Raw genomic sequence first — 24191 nt, 5'->3', positions numbered from 1 at the left:
ATAATAATTCTATTACTTTTGAAAGGTTAGATGTATATTTATTCTCAGTAGTATTCTTGGTCTAATAACCCTGTGTTCAGTTTTGAAGGATGGGTATTACTAGTAATCACATGATGAGTATTCTATTCAAACTTCAGTGATAGTTTAGTTTACATTTTAATTTTTGTCATAAACTAAGGCTATGTTTGTGTAAATGAAGCCAACACATTCAGCTTATCTTATTTTTGTTAGTCATGCTAACCCAATCAATAGGCCTACCATTTACAAAATGAAGCAACCTAGTGTTTTGTCCTGTTCTGATTTAGCTACAATGCAGTGTTAGTGGGATTTTCCTCTTCTATATTGGAGTTTAGACTAAATTGCCTCCAACGTCCCTTCCAACATAAAACTCACATCAAACAGGCGTTTTTCATCTTAGTCCTCTGCTTTTATCACAAAGAAACAACTTTACATATGTAGGTGAGATACAGTGGTGATCTTATATGCTATTTATTTGATTTGACGTGTTATTCCTTATAGTCTTTATAATATTCTAATTGAGATGTATCTTTTCTTAAGAATTATTATTAGTTCTTACTTTTTCCCCATTGCTTTCCCTTAAAATATTTCCTCAAGTGTTGATGAAACAAATATAGAAATTGTATAAGAAGACTTCCCACTTACATTGTCAAACAGCATCTGCAGTACATAAAGGACTCATTTCCATATTAATACATCACTAAAGCTGTTCTGGAGATCAAGAAGGGTGATAGATAGGGGACCATACCATCTCCACTATCTTTTCTTTTGGTTAATTCCTGCAGACGTCTGATCGCCATTTGTCCATTAGATTTTCACTTCACTTGGTTCTAGCATTCGGCTCATTTTTTCCCAGCATTCGATCCCCATCCCACACCTGGTTTGGGCTTTCATTTGCCCATCTCAATGCTGATGGCTCAGAACAAGTTTTCCCTTCTCTGACTAAATACAACGCCCACCTGCACTTTTTAAAAACTGTGTATGTTCAAAATCCTTTACAGGATTCAAATGGTATTTAACGCTTTCCAGTATTTTGTTCAAATAAAACATCTACCAGAAATTAATGTTAAATACTTTGAAGTCCCAGAAAGTCAATTATAATTCAATAATGAATATGTTAAATGTTATTTCTTTGTAAGAGGAAATCAAATATCAACCAACGGTCAAGAGCACCATCTTTTCACAGATATGGTAGTACAAATTTTTTAATAACCCATTTCTGAAAATAGATATCCTATGGTGTCTCTCAGGAAGAAACAGCAATTCATTGATTTCATTTTTCCAGTGTTTCTACAGGCCTTGGTTTGGGCAAAGTGATAGATGTGAACTACCTGTCTTTCTTCTCTTTCATCCATTTGATTGTCAAGATGTATGGTTAATTTGCTTACCTAGGCTACAGTGGTTACAAACGTCTGCCTCCCCCGAAAGTATTTCCTCTTCTTAATAAAAACGTGATTTTTTTTTTCTGACATCCATTCTTCATCCACACAATCATATGCCTCAGTGGAAGCTAATTACACCCCAACTCCAACAGAGGGCTTCTGGAGTAATTTTCCTCTCTTCCAAAAAAATGTTTTCTTCTAGTTGTTGATAAGTCTGCATATAATGCCTGAAATTGTTGCAGACTCTTTGCTTTCAGCTTGAAAATTATGACAGCTTGAGGATAGCAGGAAGAAAAGACTAAAAAGACATGGTTTCTTGACAGCATTATTGAACTAGTGAATCAATTACCCTCTAGGCTTAAGAGTTTCTTCTACCACTGTAAGAGAAATGATACCTCCCTTTACTCTCATCCATCAATCTTTTCAGTAGGGGCTTATGGGCTGTGTAAAAGATGATCCATTGAGATGCAGAAAGAAAACAATGAAATTCCTATTTACATTTATTTTTATCTAAAAATCAAGGCAAATAATTTGATGAAAATTTAATAGTGGAATGTTATTCCTTACTCTTTCTGTATGTCAGTTATGCATCATTTATAATGCACAAGATTGCTCTTCTCCCAAGGAGAGTGGGAGTTCTAAAACTAAACAGTTGCATCTTTATTTTTTCTCCAGTCTCAGTGTATTGACATGTAGTACGGTTTACATGTACCTGGTTAAGAGGGTTTATATATTATATTAGCTACTTACGATCAAACTAATCCTTTCAAAATAGACAGTAGCTTTAAGAAATAAAACACATTTGACAATAATACTAATAACACAAACACAAGTCAAGAATAAGAAAGTATCAGAGCTGTTACTTGCTACCCTTGTACAAGTTCATCAGACATATTAAAAAGTTAAAAATTATGAAAATCTATCATACCTGATGAAATGTCAGCCAATGGTGGCCAAGTAACTGCCTTTGGGAGAAAATTAATCTATAGCAAGACTGTTTTCAAATGAATATTTGGAAATGGTTCTATCATTAAGTGATTTGGGAGCTGAAAGTGTGTCAACTTTAAGTATTCTCACCTGCATATTAAATTTGGCATAGAAATGCTAAATTCAATAAAAATTTTTCAATGATTCTCAGTGATTTTGAACCCTTTCGTTAAATGTTTGTTTGTTTGTTTTAAAAAATCTTTAGAGAGGCTTATAAAAACAACACCAAAGATGGATTTTGACAAAATTTCAAAAACAATCACTTTTGCATAATTGGTGTTTGGGATTGAAAAATGAATACAGTAGGTCCTCCGTATCTGCAGGCCCTGCATCCATACGTTCAACAAACCTAGGTAGAAAATACTTGAAAAAAAATTCAGAAAGTTCCAAAAAAGCAAAACTTGAATTTGCCAAGGGCTAGTAGCTATTTACATAGCATTTACATTGTATTTATAATTATTTACATAGCATTTACATTGTATTAGGCATTATAAGTAATCTAGAGATAAAAAATATACAGAAGGATATGCATAGGTTATATGCAAATATTATGCCATTTTATATAAGAGATTTGAATATCCATGAATTTTGGTACCCACAGGGAGTCCTGGAACCAATCCCCCAAGGATACTCAGGGATGACTGTATTGTGATTTAGTAAGTGCAGCCAGTGATGAGTTTGTTCCATTAAAACCAAGTATCAAAACAATCTGCATATGGCTTCCCTGTTGGCGCAGTGGTTGAGAGTCCGCCTGCCGATGCAGGGGACACGGGTTCGTGCCCCGGTCCGGGAAGATCCCACATGCCGCAGAGCGGCTAGGCCTGTGAGCCATGGCCGCTGAGCCTGCACATCCGGAGCCTGTGCTCCGCAACGGGGAGAGGCCACAACAGTGAGAGGCCTGCTTACCGCAAAAAAAAAAAAAAAAAAAATCTGAATAAGAAAACCAGACTTTGAAGAGTTAAATCAACATTGTAAAAACTATTGATGCATTTTCATTTCCATTGTTTCACTAAAATGTAAACAATAATAATGATTCAATAATTTTAAAGTTTTATAACAGTACTTTAAATAATATTAGAACAAATTAACATTTCCTCTTTAGCTCACCTTTTTTACTATTTTATCTGTTTTAAGAATTATATACAATTAGAAAATAGTATATATATATATATATATATATATATATGTACACATATATATAAGTTATAAATAACTAAACATGAATTGGGATGTACACGCTCATCTTTTTTTTTATAAATTTATTTATTTGTTTTTGGCTGCATTGGGTCTTTGTTGCTGCATGTGGGCTTTCTCTAGTTGTGGCAAGCGGGGCTACTCTTTGTTGCAGTGCACGAGCTTTTCATTGTGGTGGCTTCTCTTGCTGCAGAGCACAGGCTCTAGGTGAGTGGGCTTCGGTAGTTGTGGCACACGGGCTCAGTAGTTGTGGCTTGCGGGCTCTAGAGCACAGGCTCAGTAGTTGTGGTGCACGGGCTTAGTTGCTCCATGGTATGTGGGATCTTCCTGGACCAGGGCTCGAACCTGTGTCCCCTGCATTGGCAGGCGGATTCTTAACCACTGCACCACCAAGGAAGCCCATGCTCGTTATTTTTATTAAAAGGGCATACAATTATAAGAGTTTGGAGACTATTAGTTTAGAACATTTCATCTGTTTGTCACTACTTTTTAGATTTTGTTATTTATGTTGGCCGGTCTATTCCCTCCTAACATCCTACCAGTTATATATGACATAGTGGCTGGTCCCTCTTATCAAGGTATTAAACCTTTATGGCAATACCATTGGAATTTCATAGCTTAAGGGAAAACGTGAGCCTCTCATTCTCATGAGTGATTGGATGATCATGTTAAATATATTGTCTGAGATGTTCTCATTGTCAAGGACCAAAGAAGCTCTTCCTTTTATTACTGCTAACCTGACACCAAGAAGGAAAGTCATGAAACAATATTTAGTGAAGTGCATCTGATATGCTGTCTATCAGAGTGGAGAGAGGCAAGAGCCCATCATGCAGGTTATGCACGCGTGTTGGCAGCCCTTTATACTATGGACTTTTTTTTCTTGTTACTTGATTACCCTATCCTCTACTCTTCAACTTTAGTCTTTATACCTCAAAGAATAAATTCATCCTATCTTTGAAGTAATACGTGTTTGGAGTTCAGGATATTAACATAGAAATAGAGTATGATTCATCACAATATATCAAATGATAGGAATATTTCTTGTATTATTGTATATTATTCTATATACTGGTTTAGGAAAGAAACTTCAGTAACTCATTATATGAAAGATGGTGACATTATGCCTTTTTTTTTTTTTTTTTTTTTTTTTTCTTTTTGCGGTATGCGGGCCTCTCACTGTTGTGGCCTCTCCCGTTGCGGAGCACAGGCTCCGGATGCGCAGGCCCAGCGGCCATGGCTCACGGGCCCAGCCGCTCCGCGGCATATGGGATCCTCCCAGACCGGGGCACGAACCCGTATCCCCTGCATCGGCAGGCGGACTCTCAACCACTGCGCCACCAGGGAGGCCCTGACATTATGCCTTTTGATTTATGACCAGTGACTACTAATACCAGGGCAAAAAAAAAAAAAAAGACTTGGAGTTTTTTCTCCATTAGAGGAGAATTATCACCATATAACTAGTCCCAGATCAATTGAATTTCAAGAATTTAAACACATAGGCAGTAAAAAAAAAAAGAGAAAAGAGAGAGACACATGAAATCAACTGCAAATATGGAGCACCTCCAAATTCAGTAGAATTTAAACTTATTTTTGCCAGTTATCTCTAGATAATTTCTTATAACTTAATATTGCTTTTTTCCTATCTAAACTGAGTCTGAATAACTTGAATTTATTTAGGACCTTATACTCTAACAGGGTAAGTTTTAAGGAACACATTGTTATGTACAGTGCAACTTTACCATACAAAATTGTACTAAACAAAATGATTTAGTCAAAACTGATCATTGATCAGAATGTTTAAAAAGGGGCAGTAGCACATATTTAGTGCTATTCTATAAGAGAATTATCTGAGAAAGTAGGCTAATCCATGATCAGCTACTTCTTAAGAAAAAAGTATTGCTTAAATTAAAAGTAGTTTGAAAAGTGTAGAAATACTTCTTTCAACATAATTGTGAAAGAATGAAATAGATTCTAGAAATAGACTCCAATATTTGCTAGTGTAATGTATGACACAAGGAATATTTCAATTTATTGGAAAAAGAATGGCATTTTAAAGTACAGTACGGGCCTAACTAGCTTACCATCTGGAAAGCTTTCCCACCACATCAAAAATAAATTCCAGATGGATTAAAAAAAAACTTTAGTGTAAAAACAACAATAAAAACTTAAAAGAAAATCCAGGAAAAATGTACAACCTGGAGCTGAGGGATATCATCTTAACCAATCTGGGAACCTCAGATACTATATAAAGAAAAAAAAGACCTAACAGACTTTCTTAACATCAATGCAACAAAAGCACAGACAACAATGTAAAAAGAACTTTGCATGTTATTTGTCACACAAAAGCCAAAAAGCCAATAATTTATTTGAAAAAGTGTTTTCAAATACCAATGTAGTTTATATCTGCAATACAGAGAGCTCTACAAATTGATCAGCAGAGATAAAGAGAATTTTTAAATGGGCAAAAGATATGAATAAAAATATGGAAATGTGTATGTGTGTGCATATGTATGATCCAGAAGTTAAGAACATGGAGAAAAACACAGAAGGTTACACAATTACAGCAAGGGTGTGGAGGCAATGGGAAAAAAAGAGGGAGAAGAAGAAGGCAGAAAGAAAGAGAATGGAAGAGTTCCCTAAAAGTATCTCAGCATGTATGATACGACCCTATTTACATAAAATTATTAAAATGTATGTACAAAAATGCAAAGAAAAATTATAGACGACGGAATGTCCATTTTTAAGAAATAAGGTTTTTTTGCAAAGTAATATATATGGTACAATTTTATACTGTTAAAAACAAATAAAACCAGTACAAATGTGTGGTATGTTTATATATAATTGTATAAACTGGGAGAAAAATAGAGAAGGAATACAGACCAGGCTGTTAACATTGATAGCTTCAGTGAGGTGAGTGGATAGGGGAGGTATATAGAGATGATTAGCTTCCCTTTACAGTTGCTTCACTTACTAAAAGAAGCAAGTATGCTTTTATAAATTGGAAAACATCGAATACCTTTTCTTTCATTTTTCAGTGATGGATACTTCAGCAATTCCAATAGATACAAGAGATATTTGTTGCCTAGTTAGCACAATCTCTTTATACTGAATGGTGAGGCACTAGAGGCTTTCCCACTAAGATTAGGAACAAGGCAAGGAAATCCTCTCTTACCACTCCTTTTCACCATTGTGTTGGAAGTTCTAGCTAATACACTAAGACAAGAAAAGGAAATAAAAGACATACAGATTGGGAAGGAAGAAATAAAACTTTTTTTCAAAAATGACATCATTATCTACATGGAAAATCTAAAATATTCAACAAAACAGAACTAAGTGATTATAGCAAGGTTGAGCTATACAAGATTAATATACAAAAGTCAATTGTTTTCCTGTATACTAACAATGAACAAGTGGAATTTGAAATTTAAAACAATATTTGGAGCTTCTCTGGTGGTGCAGTGGTTAAGAATCCGCCTGTCAGTGAAGGGGACATGGGTTCAAGCCCTGGTCTGGAAAGATCCCACATACCATGGAGCAACTAAGCCCGTGCACTGCAACTACTGAGCCTGCGCTCTAGAGGCTCTGAGCCACAACTACTGAAGCCTGAGCTCCTAGAGCCCATGCTCTGCAACAAGAGAAGCCACCACAATGAGAAGCCCGCACACCACAACGAAGAGCAGCCCCCACTTGCCACAACTAGAGAAAGCCCATGCACAGCAACGAAGACCCAACACAGCCAAAAATAAATAAAATAAAGAAATTTTTTTAAAAATTAAAAAATAAAAATAAAACATGATACTATTTACATTAGCACCTCCCAAAATGAAATACTTAGGTATAAATCTAACAAAATATGTATAAGATATATATAAGAAAAACTACAAAACTTTGATACAGTAAGTCAAAGAAGAACTAAATAAATAAAGAGATAGTCCATGTTCATGGATAGGAAGATTCAATATTGTCAAGAGGTCAGTTCTTTCCAACTTGTTCTATAGATTCAAAGTGATCCCAATCAATATCCCAGCAAGTTACTTTGTGAATATGACAAACAGAGTATGGATAATATAGAACTTGGAATTGTTGTTATCCAGGTCTAATGTCTCATTCAGTCCTGTCACTGATCCCAGTTGGGCACTGAACTCAAGTCCTGACCTCTATCTCACACTGATTCCCAGTTCCAGTCCTGGCTCCAATCCTACTTCTGGCCTAATTTTAGCTCTGAACACCTTTAATGTCTGGCTCAGGTAGAGATCCTGACTCTATTTTGAACTCTCACCACGCACTATACCAGGATTGGCTCTTTCCTGATCTATCTGATTTTCCTAAAAACACCTAGAGGTTAACAAGAGTGAATACAGAAAACTGTGAAGCACCACTCCTTCTCTATCATCCTTCATCAAGAGAAACATTTTGGTTATATACAAAAAATGTCAGTTATGATAGGTGTGAAACAGTAGGACAAATTAAAGATGCAAAACTACATTTTAATTAATTTCATTTTTCTTATTTAAGTTTTACATGGAAAGGCATTATATAAATACAACTGTGGTTCTTAATAATGTTGTTGAAAACTAAAACCTCCCTTTCTTTCTAGCTTAGGATATCACTCATCTTCTCTTTTGACAGTAGTTTTGTTTCCCTCACCCATTCTGCAATACAAACTATACTAATCCTCAAATACAGATCAATCCAACCATACACTGTTTTACTTGCATTGCTACAGCTACTGAAGGCTACTGGTGAAAAATCATACACTGCAGACTCCTTTTAATTTTTGAGTCCCAGTATCACTTATACCCTTAATTTATCTTAGCTTTTTAAATTTTCATCCTTTAAGCCCCCAACTTTAAATGTTTCTTTCTCTTTCAACCTACTTTACTTTCTATATCACAGAAAAAATGAAAGCTGTCAGGTATAAACTACCTCATTTCCTGTCATCTACCACCCCTTCTTCCCACTGCACTTCCTCCAATGTATTCATACACAGGCATATCCTTACTTCCTTCCTCATTGGCTTAGAAAAAAGAAAATCCTTCTTCTTATCCAAAGTTTAATTCTCCACATGGGTTTAACTCTCATCTCTCTTCACCTCTCTCTTCTGGGATGTTGTATCTTCAGTTGTCTCTTCTTTTCTCTCTTTCACTTCCCTCTTTCTATTGGCCATTCTTCTCAGCACTTAAACAACTCAGATCTCTCCCATCTTTTCAACAAACAAGACAAAGTTTTCTTGACTTTGGGTTTATTCCCTCAAATTACCCTCACTCTTTCCTTTTACAATCGAATCTCAAGGGAATAGTCTGCACTCACTATCTCCATTTCCTTGCCTTCACCTAGTCTTCAACTTAGAACAATTGAACATCTCCCAAAGTTTTCAGAATCAAAATTCGTTCATTTTATCTTTTTACTGCATTTATCGCCATTGATTATAACCCCCTTAAACTCTCTTTTCTTAGTAACACCCTCACGTGCATCTCTGGACACTTCTTCTTAGTCTTCTTTATAGGATAGTCTTCCTTTGGCCACCTCTAAATGTTTCTCAGCCTATGAGAAATATTCTCCTGGATACCTCAAGCATTTCAAATTTGGTGTGGTAAAGATCTAGATTCATCATTTCACTCCTAAAAATCTTCCACTTTTAATTTTTCCCAAACCAATGAACAGTTTTCAACCACTCAAATCAGAAACCTAGAAGGCAAACGTTCCCTTTTCTCTTTTGCCTCTGCTATCCAATCAGTCACTAAGTCTCCTGTTAATTCTATCATCTAAATAGTTATCTTTATTTTCCTTTTGTCTCCTACTGCCAGTGACCTAATTTAGGCTCCTGTTGTTTCTTACTTGATCTATTGTTACTGATATCCATTCCTCTGGGGTCAACCCCCACCTCCATTCACCCTCTGCACTGCCAGATAATCTTTTTAACATGTAACTAATCATTTCATTTCACTGTTCAAAATTCTTTGATGATTCTTTAACTTATAAAATAAAATTCAAAGCTATTCATATAGAATATGTCTACCTCCTATTAGGCTACATCTCCAACCTATTTAACACATTCTCCTTACAATTTACACTCCAACAATACTGTATTTGAACTGTAATTTTCCCAAATGTGCTATATTCACTCAAGCCCAAAGTCTTCTGTGCAGTTTTCTGTATCTGGAACACATTCCTCCAACTTATCATTTAAGTCTCAGCTCAAGTGGTTCCTCTTCTACAAATCCTTTCCTGACTTCAAGCTGACATAAGCTTTTCTTCCACAGCTCCCCACCATATTTCAGACACACTGCCATTACAGAGCAATTATCATAGCATATCATAACTATTTACACATCTGTCTCACCACTAGGCTGTAAGTTCTTTGAGGAGAAATAATTTTTTTTGGTTTCAACATTCCCAGCGTCATGCACAGAGCCTAGTGTGTAGTTGATGCTGTATGCATGTGTTGAATACATACATGAATGGAAACTTGAAATGTTAAACATATTCCCATATTAATTTAAAAGTTCTATATATTAGGATATTCATTGATGTTTTTTACACAGGTGAAAATGAACAGCTAAAAAGAAATGCTGATCTTATGAAAGAAAAGTTAAAAACTCATGAACAGGTGAGTTTGTGTGTCTTCATATTCAATCAGATCCCTGTGGAGAATTGTCTTCCCAAATTAGAAAAAAAAAAGTAGTTTTTTTCATTAATAAAGACAGCCAAAATTTTTGAGTAAATATATATGGGAGTGCCAGAATTTTTAATAAATAAAATTTTTTTTAGAAAATACAAGTTTTGAGGACTCGGCTTTTTACAGACTATAATGCACTAACATATCACTTGCATTACTTTTTCTTTCTAACAAAAAGGGATGCAATAATTTTGCCATATATTTTAAAATTATTTTAATAGACTTTTTACTATAGAATATACTCAATTAGCACTTTAAAACTTTTTTATAATAAAGTGAATGAGTCTTCAATATTTATGATTTGAGTAATTTATTGCAATTTTATTGTACCATCTAAATGAAAACAGAGTTTTATGTGGATCACCAATTAATTTTCTCCCAAAGGCCAACATACCCTCTGCTACGTTTTCTTCTCTCCTATAAGAACAGTGCCATGATGGCAATTATAGAACATAAAACACAGTACCTAGAACATAAAATGTCCTCAGTAAATGTAAGTTCCCCCCCCTGCCCTTTGGGAAGTTTATTATGCTAATTTTTTCTCATCTCCTGAGAGCCAATATGTCAAACTCTGGCAGACCTAAGATTTCCAAAACTCAACTTGGATCTGTATCCAGCTTAGAACTTCAACTTGAAGGATCATCTCTATTTCAATCTGGTTCTTCACTTGAGGAGCCTTTGAAGAAATACAGGCTAATTCTGTAACCCTTCCAGGGCTTCTGGGTAATACTCAGGAGTAATGAATAGCATCTGACTGTGCTCTGGAAAATTTAGCTTCTCATCACCAATTTTGAAATAATTTAAATATCTCTGGATTATATCCCATCCTTTATTTTTCCTTTCCTCTGTTTCCTTTATTTTTCCATCATTTTCATATCTTGCCTCTAGAATTCAACAATAAATGTGAAGTCAGGGTGTAACAGGGTGTAAGAGCGAAAGGGGGAAAATTTTTGCCTCTTTTCTCTTTTAAAATGTCAAGTCATAGAATACTGCTTTATCTAGAATACTATGAATTTTCAGAGGGATGGGAATTACAGAGAAAAGGCCGTGATCCAAGATTCTGAACTTACTAATTGCTGTCCAAAGCAAACTAAAGATTACCTCAGGGCTTCCCTGGTGGCACAGTGGTTGAGAGTCCGCCTGCCGATGCAGGGGACGCGGGTTCGTGCCCTGGTCCGGGAGGATCCCACATGCCGTGGAGTGGCTGGGCCCGTGGGCCATGGCCGCTGGGCCTGCGCGTCCGGAGCCTGTGCTCCGCAACGGGAGAGGCCACAGCAGTGAGAGGCCCGCGTACCGCAAAAAAAAAAAAAAAAAAAAAAAAAAAGATTACCTCAATCCAATAAAAGTTCTCTAGTACAAAACCTCCAGGCACATCCAAAACGTATGGAGAACCACTCCCTAAAAACAAACTTAGGAGTTACTTAACGGCCATATTTATGGAATATGTTAAGAATTATTAAGTTTTATAAGAACAAAAATATAATCAGAAGCTGTCCCTTGGAATTTAAAGTTCCCAGAAAGCAAATGAAAAGAAGGCAACCAAGAATAACTTGTTGGAACTTTGTCCTCTTAAAAAGAAGAAAGGACTAGACTCCTTGGGGCTGGCACAGGCTAAACTAGGGGAGAAGAACCTAATGAGATACAGCCTGGCCCCAGCCCAGACATTTAGGATAGCCTTATGCCTCGAGGCTGCAGTGAAAATCCTGGGTCTTACCAAATTAATGGCAACATTTCAGGTGACAAAGTCAATGGGGAAAAGATACATAGATTTGTCTCTTGTGGTTTCCCAGGGCAGCAACTGTTTAATGCAACCATCTGAGTCAGGAGTAGTTTATGAAAGGCACTCTATAGTTGTCCATCTAGAAATCTAGATACAAACATAGGAAAGATAGCAGTTTATGAGATTCACCCCTTTAGTCACCTGCCCAGCTTTAATCAAAGGCAATGGTTGGATATGTTCAGCCATTCATGCAAGTTGCCTGGCAAAAAAAGTAGCCCAAGTAGGACTCCTGACTATATCCTCTTGAATTTTTGATAATCTAGAGGAGCTATTCACTGGGTCTAGGCTAAGAACCTCTGACTTAATTCTTATTTGCACTCTCATTCATTCAAAATATATGTATCAAGGGATATACACTAGGAGTTAGGAATACAACAGTGAGTAAAAACAAAGTCCCTGCTTTTATGGTATTTAGAGATTTTTCTGGGCCTCTTGCCTTGATCGTTGTCTCTTTCTTACTATCCCACCTCACTTTTATTCTCCCTGCTTTCCTTTTCTCCTGCCTGTGAGTGGTTTCTCTATGTGGAAACATACCTCTGGAAAAATTGTAAATTTTGTCTTTGGAGGATTTCTCTCTCAACACCTCTCTTAATGCCACTCCCCGTATTAGCATAATAAATCACTTCTGTGCTTCAACAACCTAAGACACTAACCTCAGGAGGCTGTTGAGCACTTCTCAAACCCCAAATTCGTCCTTCTTTAGTCTCCCCATAAAACTAACCCTTACCATAGGTAATGCTTAACCTCCTTCTGGGAATTAGGAATGTTTATATAATTTTCAGAAACAGAAATTCAGCCCACATTCAAAGGGATTCATCCTACATTAGGGTAAGCTCACAGGCCATTAAACAGTGCCTAAAGTTGGCTTTAAAATATAGCTTTGGGGCTTCCCTGGTGGCGCAGTGGTTGAGAGTCCGCCTGCCAATGCAGGGGACGTGGGTTCATGCCCTGGTCCGGGAGGATCCCACATGCCGCGGAGCGGCTGGGCCCGTGAGCCATGGCCACTGAGCCTGCGCGTCCGGAGCCTGTGCTCCGCAACGGGAGAGGCCACAACAGTGAGAGGCCCGCGTACCGCAAAAAAAAAAAATATATAGATATAGATATATAGATATATAGATATATAGCTTTGGCGCTTTTTTGACATATTTTAATGCTGTCACAGCATTTATTCATACAATTAAACAAAGTATTTTGAGCATCTATGATATGCTGTGAATATAGTGATGAGAATTCAGAGACAAAGATAAAAAATCATTGTCTCTAGATGGTCTCTATCTACTTGGACCAGAAATTGGTCCTTCTCAAAGCTGATCATTCAAACAATGAACAATATCTTTCCCCTCTAGATATGATTATATACCAAAAAATTAATATAAACTTTGAAAATTTCATCTTTCTAATTAATCAAAAGTTGTCTACACATACTCAAATTGAAGGATGAATGTATATTTTAATCTTTAGGAATATAAGAATAGTATTGCCAAACTTATGAGTGAAATGAAAATCAAGGAGGAGGGACATAAGGCAGAAATAACAAAACTTTATCAAGATATGCAGAAAAAAGGTAAGTTATTTATTTTTAATTTACTGAATTCTAAGATACCATAAAACAATTTACACAGATATATAAACTTTTTTTCAGTAATTGCCAGTATTCTGAATAAACATTGCCTTGACACATTTGAATTTAGTTTTTGTTCCTTTCTATATATTTATGTGATATAAATTATAACATTTAGAAATTGGACTCATGGAGTTTGCACTTAACATTATTTAATGTGAAATAGTTAATATCATTGTAAAATTAATATAAAATGTATAGTTAACTTTGATATTTATATACTCAGCATATTGAATATAATTTCACTAATGAAATATTCTTCCTTCAGCAAAGTCTCATGAAATTATGTTGAGAGTTAACTGGTTTCATAAAGGTATTAAAAACTTTCTTAATGAGCCTAGATGCACACCATATGCAAAAATTAACTTGAAAAAGGGCTTCCCTGGTGGCGCAGTGGTTGAGAGTCCACCTGCCGATGCAGGGGACACGAGTTCGTGCCCCTGTCAGGGAAGATCCCATATGCCACAGAGCAGCTAGGCCCGTGAGCCATGGCCACTGAGCCTGCACATCTGGAGCCTGTGCTCCGAACGGGAGAGGCCACAACAGTGAGAGGCCCGCGTATCGCAAAAAAAAAAAAAAAAAATTAACTTGAAATGGATTATAAGTCTGAATGTAAACCTACATCTATAAGACAAGTAGAAGAAAGCATAGAAGATAACCTTTGTGACCCTGAGTTAGTCACAATTTCTTAGAAAGAAACAAAAAGTACAAAAAATAAAGGGAAAAAGTTCTAAATTGAACTTCTTCAAAACTATTAACTTCTGTCCTTCAACACTGTTAAGAAAATGAAAAGACAGGCCACAGACAGGGAGATAATACTTACAAATGCATAGCTGATAAAGGACTTATGTCCAAAATCTATGAAGAACTCTTATAACTCAATAAGAAGTCAAACAACCCAGTAAGGAAATGGGCAAAATATTTGGACACTTCCCCAGAGAAATACGGATGGAAAGTAAGCACATGAAAACACGTTCAACATAATTGGTTAGTAGGGAAATGCAAATTAACACCACAATGAGATACCACATTGCACCTTTTAGAACTGCTAAAATATTCTATAAAACTATCAATACCAAGTGTTGGTGAGGATGTGGAGCTATTGGAACCCTCATACATTACTAGTGGGACTACAAAATTATACAGTCATTTTAGAAAAGAGTTTTGCAGTTTCTTTGGGTTCTCTGAGAAGCAGATGCCTAGACAGAATTAGACATTCAAGAGGTTTGTTAAGGCAAACATTTGTGAGGGTAGATAGGGAGGGAACTGGGGGAGACGGGGTTAGCCGTGGGTTTATGATATAGGTTTAACCTCTGTGAAGAAGAGAAGAAAGGAAGGTGTGTTGGGCAGGAGAAGTCTTAGACTGTGACACACTTATAAGAAAGTTTCAGCAAAGTTGGGCCAAATTTGCCCATCAACCAAGTTCTACAACTCTCAGGAACAAGTCTGCCTTAGTGTCCCTGCCAAGTTCAGTCACTGGCTAGGAGCAGCTCTTGGGAATCATGACCTCAGCATAAACATGGTCATGAAGACAACGAGCCAATTACGTTCCCTGAAGTTGAAGATCTGAAAGATGCATTTTCATGGCCACAACTGTCCCCTTCTTATACTACACATACCTACTTCTCCACAGGAGTTCAGGTAGCAGGTTCTCCATGGTTCTTGTGGATGTTTCTTCCTCAGGAGCAACCTAGAAGAGGGATTGTTGAAATGTTCTTCCTCCTAGGGACCTAACCGTGTCTTTTCAGCCAGCAGGTTCTAGACCAAAAACGTGGTTCAGACTGGGGAACCGAGCAAAGGATAATAATTTTTAACTGGGGCATGTACCCTCAGCCTCCTGTTCCTCCATTTGGATTCTTTTGTACTAGGTGTTCAGCAGCTTGGCTGCTCATCTATTAACTAACTCTTCAACTCTCGAAAATCAAGCCCCTTTGGCCGCTCTCTGACCTTCCTGCTCATTATGATAATTGTGGCCTCCTGGTTTTTGGCAGTTAAGCACCATCATCTGGCTTCTACAACTTGGTGGGGGAGGGGGGACACCATCCCCATAGATATTAATGAGCTCAACTTTATACCCACCTCTTCTGTCAGCCCGAGCTTGCAGATGAGAGCGACCATTGATCTTGGTGGTGCTGGTTTTTCTCTCACCAGCACATTCCTTGTGGTCTTGGTTAATAGTGTGTCTTCTGGGCCCTCCTAAGGAACATGATCTTTTGCTGAGTTATCTTGCCTCACATAACATATCCACTCAAGCACGCCAACTTTCGAGAGCCTCCTTATGCCTTTCTCTACTATCTGCCAAGGCATGTCAGGTGTTCCCACTTCACTCAGCTTTAGCCAGTGCTTTCTCTAGAGGTCTAAGGCTGCTCTAACAGAGTTTGTCCCATATCCTAGGTCCTTGCTAGGGTATTATGTCCCCTGTTCCTAAAAAGTATCTTCAAGTCAATGAATTCTTGCTTACCTAGTCTTACTTTTAGTCTTCTTCTATCCAGCACCCTCAAAGTGCATTCTCAAGGGTATTCACATGGCTCTTTCCAATACAACCTAGCTAATTCTTGCCGCTCTCTGGGGTATAATCACTTTCTCCCCTTATCAGCCCCAGCACTCCCCCAACCAGGTTATACTGCACTTTAACCCTAGTTATTGGCCTAGCAGCCAAAAGAGGAGGGAAGGGCATCTTCTGAGAGGAGCTTCTGCAGCATCTTTCATCAGCTAGGTTAGTGCTAGTTCTTAATAGGAAAAAGTAGGTCTGCAATTTCCAAGGATTTAGGGGAGTTGTCATAGCCAGCATCCTCACAGGTGTTTATCCAGATGTTCCTGTCCTATTTTTCAGGATCTTAGGTGTTCCCAACTAGGACCCTAATTTAGCATAGCAGACCTGTTTTGGCTGAACATTTCAACATCTCTGGAGTTCTGCAACTTTAATGATTAGATTTTCTGTTGCTCAGCTCTACCTGCTCTTCCACTAGAGTTGGTGAGAGCCTGTTTGTAAGCTACCAAAGAGTCCCTCTGGCTCTCACACCTATTCTTTTTGTTTTGTTTTGTTTTCCTTTTCTTTTTTTTTCTTTTTTGAATTTAATTTTTTTTATACAGCAGGTTCTTATTAGTTACCTATTTTATACATATTAGTGTATATATGTCAATCCCAATCTCCCAATTCATCCCACCACCACCATCCCCCCCACCCTTGGTGTCCATACGTTTGTTCTCTACATATGTGTCTCTATTTCTGCCTTACAAACCCATTCATTTGTACCATTTTTCTAGATTCCACATATATGCATTAGTATACGACATTTGTTTTTCTCTTTCTGACTTACTTCACTCTGTATGACAGACTCTAGGTCCATCCACATCTCTGCAAATGCCCCAATTTCATTCCTTTTTATGGCTGAGTAATATACCATTGTATATATGTACCACATCTTCTTTATCCATTCGTCTGTCAGTGGGCATTTAGGTTGTTTCCATGACCTGGCTGTTGTAAGTAGTGCTGCAATGAACACTGGGGTGCATGTGTCTTTTTGAATTATGGTTTTCTCAGGGTATATGCCCAGTAGTGGGATTGCTGGGTCACATGAGAATTCTATTTTTAGTTTTTTAAGGAACCTCCATACTGTTCTCCATAGTGGCTGTATCAGTTTACATTCCCACCAACAGTGCAAGAGGGTTCCCTTTTCTCCACACCCTCTCCAGCATTTGTTGTTTGTAGATTTTCTGATGATGCTCATTCTAACCAGTGTGAGGTGATACCTCATTGTAGTTATGATTTGCATTTCTCTAATAATTAGCCACACCTATTCTTTAAATCTTTAAATTCTTGTTAACAGCTGTTTCTCATTATCCCTCAGTAGAATGTCAATTTAATTTAGCAGTAACTCTCCAACTCTACTGTCTTTGTGGGCATCGTTTCCCTCTATCTTTCAAATGCCTGAACAATTACACCTGCAAGGCATTCACCTCCACCAGGACATTTCCCCCAGATTACTTCTGGTAAAATCTTCAGCAATCAGACCCCCGTTGTGTACTAGGAACTACCAGTACTCCATATACCACTAATGATGGCTTCCTCATTTCTTACAAAGCAGTAAGTGCCCCATCGCACCTGTTTTCTTGTGCTAACTCAGGTCCTCCAAGGAGCCGACAAGATGGGAGTAGAAAGTCAAAGAAATTTATTGGACAAAATGCTTATGAAGGGAAATGGTAAGGGAGCCAGAAAAAGCTGATGTAGTTCTAGAGTCATCCTGTAATTTGAGGCCTTCTATAACTAGGAACCCAGGATTTTTGTCCCTCTTTAACCATTAAATCTCCTATTTATTCTCTAGGCATTTACAGAATATTATTCTCTAGATATTTGAGTACAAATTAGTTTATTCATTCAAAAGCATTCAATGAGCAACCTTTGCGTTGCAAGCATTTTTCAGGAGCTTGTTAAAAATATATAAAAGCGGGCTTCCCTGGTGGCGCAGTGGTTGAGTCCACCTGCTGATGCAGCGGACACGGGTTCATGCCCTGATCCACCCCGATCCGGGAGGATCCCACATGCTGCGGAGTGGCTGGGCCCGTGAGCCATGGCCGCTGGGCCTGCGCGTCCGGAGCCTGTGCTCCGCAACGGGAGAGGCCACAGCAGTGGGAGGCCCGCATACCGCAAAAAAAAAAAAAAAAAAAAAAAAAAAATATATATATATATATATATATATATATAAGCTACCCTGCATGTAGTTTCTAAAATACATGTTTTTATTAATAAATTCCACTTTCCTGTAGATTGTTTAAAATTCAAAAAAAAATCTTTTAAGATTTTTGAAATGTTAAGATGAATTTATGTTTTTATGCAGTTGAATTAAGTGAAGAAAAGAATAAAGAACTGATAGAGAAAAAGGAGGTGGAAATTTCAGAGTTAAATGCAAAGTTAAGAACTCAAGAAAAGGAAAAACAAAGTGAAATAATCAAACTACAGCTAGAGGTAAGTATTTAATGCTCTGCTATATTTGAGGATGCAACCCTTAGTCTAGGCCATACTTTGGTTATTTGTCATCAGAGTGAGATAAATTTCAGGATTAGAAACAACCCTGTGAGAGGGCTTCACACATGTTCATTCTTCATCTATCACATGCAATGCTTAAACCTTGTACAGTACAACTGTTAGCTACACTGCCTTTCAGCACTTGGCCTCAAGGTGGGACTCTTCAGTCATTCAAAAGGTCCTGGTTTCCAGAGGGTATTTTCCTCTGACAGCAGAGACAGATAACTCCTATCACCTGCATTTTACAGCTGAGTCTATGCAGCCTTTTTAGGACTACCATTCCAGCTGTGGGAAGAGTGTTTCTAATCCTTAACATTACTCTCTCCTCAGCAGAAATTGTGGAACCCTGGTGAACTAACTGGAAATTTCTTCTTCTTTATTTAAAATAAAAAGAGACTAATTTGTTCCCAATAAATATGTAGAAATATAGAGGCAGACAAACCAGATTTTTTAAAAGGGACTTTAAATAGGGCATCTCAAAGGCTGAGGTTCCGGTTCTTGGGTCAAAAGCCTTCTCAGTTGGTTGTTTAATCAGATGTCAGAATCTCAAAGACATTGATATTTTGACAATATATTTGCCCTTTACATTTTTGTCTAGATCCTTCTAATCTCCCTTTCCATCATTCTTCCCTCAGCTTGACTCCCACTTTACCTTACATTGTTAGAATTCACCTACTTATAGTTAAGATAACCTAATTTTCATGTTCTTTAAAGTTTGGTATCCTGAGGTGCTTGGTGAGATACAGTGTTGAAGATTCTATAATTATTGAGCAAAATGGGACTGATGTTGACTTTCGAGGCTCTTTGATGCTGTTCCTGCCTTCTGGTCAAGTGTACCCACAAACCACAGTGAGGGATGGATGGCCAACTGAGATACAATAGACTGTGTTTCAAGATTGGCCATCAACTTCTAATCCACTGATTGGGAATGTGCATTTTGTTTGCCATCCTGGCCCTGTCACTGGCCTAGCCCAAGTTTGTTGTTTGATATACAGAACTCTTTGCTATTTATCTTCATTATAACTATCCATTTCTCTCCCCAAACCAGAACACAATCTCACAGAGTTTATTCTTAGTTCACAGTGAGGCTACATTAAATTCAACCTGAAGGAAAAATTATAATGGAAGATTTTGCAAAAAATATGACTGTAACAACGGCCCATGAGAATTTTTTTAACCCAATTCACTTTAATGCCAAACCAGCAAGAGTTCAAACTAAATCAATAAAATCATATCCAAATTCTACTATTTAGCTTAAAAGTTTCTGCAGAAGGGTATATGTTTTTCTCCCATGACTGTTGATTATACTACATACTCTTTACAAAGAACACTCATAGTAACATGAAAATATTTTTACCTATCTTTAAGTTAACTAGATTCTCAACCCTAATTAACTAGATTCTTAATCCTCCATGATAGAATCAACTGATGTCTTGAGAAAAAAATATTGCTGACCCCACCCCAGAATTTCTAAGGTAGTGTCCAGGTATTTGGTTCTTTAAAAAATCTCCCCAGGTAATTTTAAAATGCAGCCAGAGTTAATCTTCTTTGGGTATTCCTTGTTCTTTCTTAAAGACTTTTCTATCTTCTGTTATACAGTGAATACACTTGAATTACAGATTATATGTCTAAGGATACAATGGATTATACTTATATTTATAGAAACATTTGTTTCTAATTGTTTAACTAGAATGTTCTCAACTTTCTTTTTAAACTTGATTCAGTTTGATGCCAAACTAGCAAGAGTTCAAACTAAATCAAAATCATATCCAGATTCTACTGTTTCGCCACACAGTATCTACAGAAGGGTATGTGAGTTTTTCTCCCACAGCTGTTGCTTAAAAAAATTAATTCTCTTAGTGTGTTTCCATAAAGGTTATGTTTACTAACAACATACTTAACAGTTTTCCTTAAAATATATCACACAATCAGAAAGATATTAGATTTTTAATAATCTTTATAAGTCTCTTTCAATTTAAACTAGTAAATCTTAGTAGTAAATTAAAACATTAGAGAAGTCCTCTGACTCTTTGGACCATCTAAGGAATTCTATAATGTACTTTGAACTAAGACTGACTTACTATTCTGAAGTTATTTAGGTATACTCAGATAGCAGATTACTTCTTGTTCAACTCCTTTATTTATGGTTTATAATTTCAAGCTATATAGGGAGAAGGGAACAAACTAAAACAAATGGTGCTAATGTGTGTTTTTGTATCCTTGTACCAGTTTTACCCCATTAAATCCCACAAAAGCAAAATTATAGACCTTTCAAAATATGGTATCTTTTTAAATACCTACTTCTACTTAAACCAGAAGCATAGTTTTTGCTGTTGTTTTGTTGTTCCTTGTACTTAATCTTATTATTTATGAACTGCAATAACAAAATTTTTCTGCTCTATTTAGAAGCTTCAGCATCTTCAAGAAGAAAAAAACAAGGAGATTGCAGTTCTTCGTAATACCATTCACGATTTAGAGCAACGCCTCTCTTGTTAGCAAAGATTCTCAATTTAAACTTGCTGGCAAAGATTCTTATTTTAAGCGTAGACGGTTTTGAGTATGGAAGTAAATTCATTAGTTGCTATTTAATTTCTTTAAAAGCAATTGAAAATTCACTTCTATTGTCAATATAACATACTACCTAAGTAATTACAATGAAAACAAAAAGACAGCTTTAAACTTCATTGAGTTTATTTAAACATATGCACACTTTTGCCAATCGTGTTCTGCATTTTTGCTTAATAGTATTAACCATAAAAAAGTTCAGGTTTATAGGACTTAGTTTACCTATTGAACCATCATTGACTATGGAAATACTTTCTAAGCAATCAAGACATAGACAACATTCTTTTATCGTTTCCCATCTATCTTTCAAGACTGGCAATCTTAAATTTTAAAGAGTATGATACAATGCTAGACAAAGAAAGCAAGATATAAAGACTTCATTCATATGTGATAGTAAAAATCAAGATATGAGTCTAAATGGATATCTAAAATGTAATCATAGCAAAATATTCATGTATGAGTATTTCTGGATCTGAAAAGACAGAAATCACTTCTTTCTTTAAAGGTTTAATTTGTTAAAAACGTAAGATTAAAAAGACAAAGATAATATTGTTTGAGAAATAAGTAAAGAAAAAAATGGAAAACATGTCTTTGTTGTTCTTCCTCCATTCTAAGTTGCCGACTATCAAACAGAAACCCCTAGGTCATAGTTTATGTTTCTGTTCTCATTAATGCAAGTAGAATGCTGGAGAAAGAAAAAGAAAAACATATTAACCAAATGCTGCAACCACCTTTCAGTTGCCCTGTAATAAAAATATGGTTGGGGGTAAAAAATTTTTGACTTAAATTTTAAAATGTGGAAGCCAATTTCTCCATGTTTACACAAATCCAATTCCTATTTTTGGATCACTATTAATTAGGTAGCTTATAAAAATGCTGGAAATGTAATTGTCTAGACTGACTTAGGCAGTATATCCGATTTTAAATATTTAATTTGAAGGTCATTTTCACATTTCTGCCTTCTTTTTTCAGCTTCATTTGGTGCTGGCTTCTGTAGGGTTGAGCTGCTGACTTGCCCAGCAGGCAGCTGGAGGCAAACGTCACTGTCAAGATTCAGTGACGTGCTCCTCTGCCAGAAGGCCCTGTCAGCTACATAAAGAGGGGAGGTTTTCTTTACACTGTCAGGTGACTGCAGACCCTGTTTTTTCAAATATCAGATGTCGGCAGTGTCATCATCAGCTACTCAGAGCTGATTCTGAATCTTTGGGAAATTTTCAGAGTAACTGATTTATGCATCCACTTCGTCAGAGCTTCTTTTGTGGAACAGAAAGTTGTAATGTATCTCAGTTCTCTGAGTGACCCTGTCTTTGGTGACCCCTGTGCCTATGGTGGTGATGAAGACCTGAAGGAGGGGGATGCTCAGGGTTATCTGGTGCTTCCGGTTTTGGATACTCTGAAAGATGACCGTTCTCAAGATGGTGATGATGATGGTGATGGTGATGAGGCTGTGGAGCCTCGGTTGTTTTTTCCTCAGTAGCCGAAGATACATTCTTACAGAAGCCTTCATCTTCCAGTGTCTGGAATAAATTTATAAATCACTTACCAACAAATTTATAGATTTAGCAGGAATGCATGAAAAAATGATTTGTAAAGGTAACATATATGAAATTCAAACACTCACTAAGTGATATGATTTGGTATTTTGAAGGTTTTGAAAACTTATAAATTCCACTGGATTTTAGCATACAACTAATAAATGGTACATTGTTTGGTTGTTTCTGAATTACTTTTGAGAACTTAATAGTGTTTAATTAAAAACATAAACAATTTGATATACGTATTGGTTCCAAAAAACCAATTACTATATTTCATTGATTGTACAATGTATTTTTTTCACATTTTAATATCTTTAAATTGGAATGCATCCTACTACTGATAGTGTTATAGTATTGTATCCTACTCTGACAGCAGTTTTTAATAACACATAAATAATGTGTCATATAATTGGTGGCATCTAGGATGCAATGAAATAGAAAAACTCCAATTTGATTTGACATATCAGGTAATACGATATATTATTTCTATTTACAGATGTTTGTAAACTTTACACATGTTATGAGAATTGTTTCTACCTTTGTTTCAAAATACCTAGGTATATTTACAACTATTAGGCATTTGTGAAAATGCAAAATACTGAAAAAAAGTCCCAAAATATGAGGAATCAATATTGCTAACATTCATTAAGCACTTAGTATAAGTTAGACATTGAGTTAATACTTTATTTGCATTACTTCAGTCTCCTCATCTGTAAAAGCAGTAAAATAACCCTCACGGTATTATTATGAAGATTAAAATGTGAAAAATGACATAACTAGAGTAATTAAACTGTTGAGCTTCTTAACAACTTAAGTGATTCATTAAAATCTGAATGGCTTTCTTTAGAGTTGGGAAAAATATAAAGGAAGCAGAGCTTCCTTTATTTTAGAAATAAAAATTCAAAATTATTTTTAAACCTGAGTTCGAATTTTGCCCACTTGCTCTGTCAAGGAAACACTGTTTGGAATGATTTTCCTTCTCAATTTGAGAGGAAAAGAAGTTTAGTTAATATAAGTTAAAACCAATTCCTTGAGTATCTTTTTTATAAACCACTTGTAAATATAGTGTCTCTCATGACAAGGAATAAATATTCTCATGGTTGTTAACAGAGAAATATCAGTAATGAGTAAAAAAGTTATTCCATTGTGAAATAAATGCAGTAATTCCAAGTGCACTGTGTAAGGGCTTCACAGAAAAGCTGACAGTTTTACATTCTTGGTAAATTAAGTAGTTATCTGGGCCCCAATTCCACTTCAGGTAATGCCATGGATAATCTTTGCTATCACTATGCTCTTATATGAGCACATTCAGAATATTGCAATAATGTATTTTATGTTGACTGAATTCTTTAAGCACTTATATTCATGCAATATCATTCAGTGGTAATAGAAATATGTAATCTA

General features: G+C 36.4%; 2 protein-coding genes across 2 annotated transcripts in view; one reads left to right on the top strand and one right to left on the bottom strand.

Annotated features, from left to right (window-relative positions):
• The window catches only part of CCDC152 (coiled-coil domain containing 152), a 35562-nt gene extending 13707 nt beyond the window's left edge, over nt 1-21855 (top strand). Inside the window, exons 5-9 of the mRNA XM_082622375.1 lie at nt 10127-10191; nt 13502-13604; nt 18500-18627; nt 20412-20495; nt 21094-21855. Coding sequence (XP_082478501.1) covers nt 10127-10191; nt 13502-13604; nt 18500-18627; nt 20412-20495; nt 21094-21183 — 470 coding nt within the window. The 3' untranslated portion in view covers nt 21184-21855. The remainder of the gene's footprint in view (nt 1-10126; nt 10192-13501; nt 13605-18499; nt 18628-20411; nt 20496-21093) is intronic.
• Nucleotides 21361-24191, bottom strand: part of SELENOP (selenoprotein P) — a 39378-nt gene continuing 36547 nt past the window's right edge. Inside the window, 3 exon segments of the mRNA XM_082622371.1 lie at nt 21361-22421; nt 22423-22430; nt 22433-22769. Coding sequence (XP_082478497.1) covers nt 22227-22421; nt 22423-22430; nt 22433-22769 — 540 coding nt within the window. The 3' untranslated portion in view covers nt 21361-22226.

Source organism: Mesoplodon mirus (genome assembly GCF_964341445.2).
Source record: "Mesoplodon mirus genome assembly, chromosome: 5".
NCBI classification, from domain to species: domain Eukaryota; kingdom Metazoa; phylum Chordata; class Mammalia; order Artiodactyla; family Ziphiidae; genus Mesoplodon; species Mesoplodon mirus.
The sequence above is the reverse complement of the archived record's forward strand: the minus strand, read 5'-3'. Positions and strand labels throughout refer to the sequence as shown.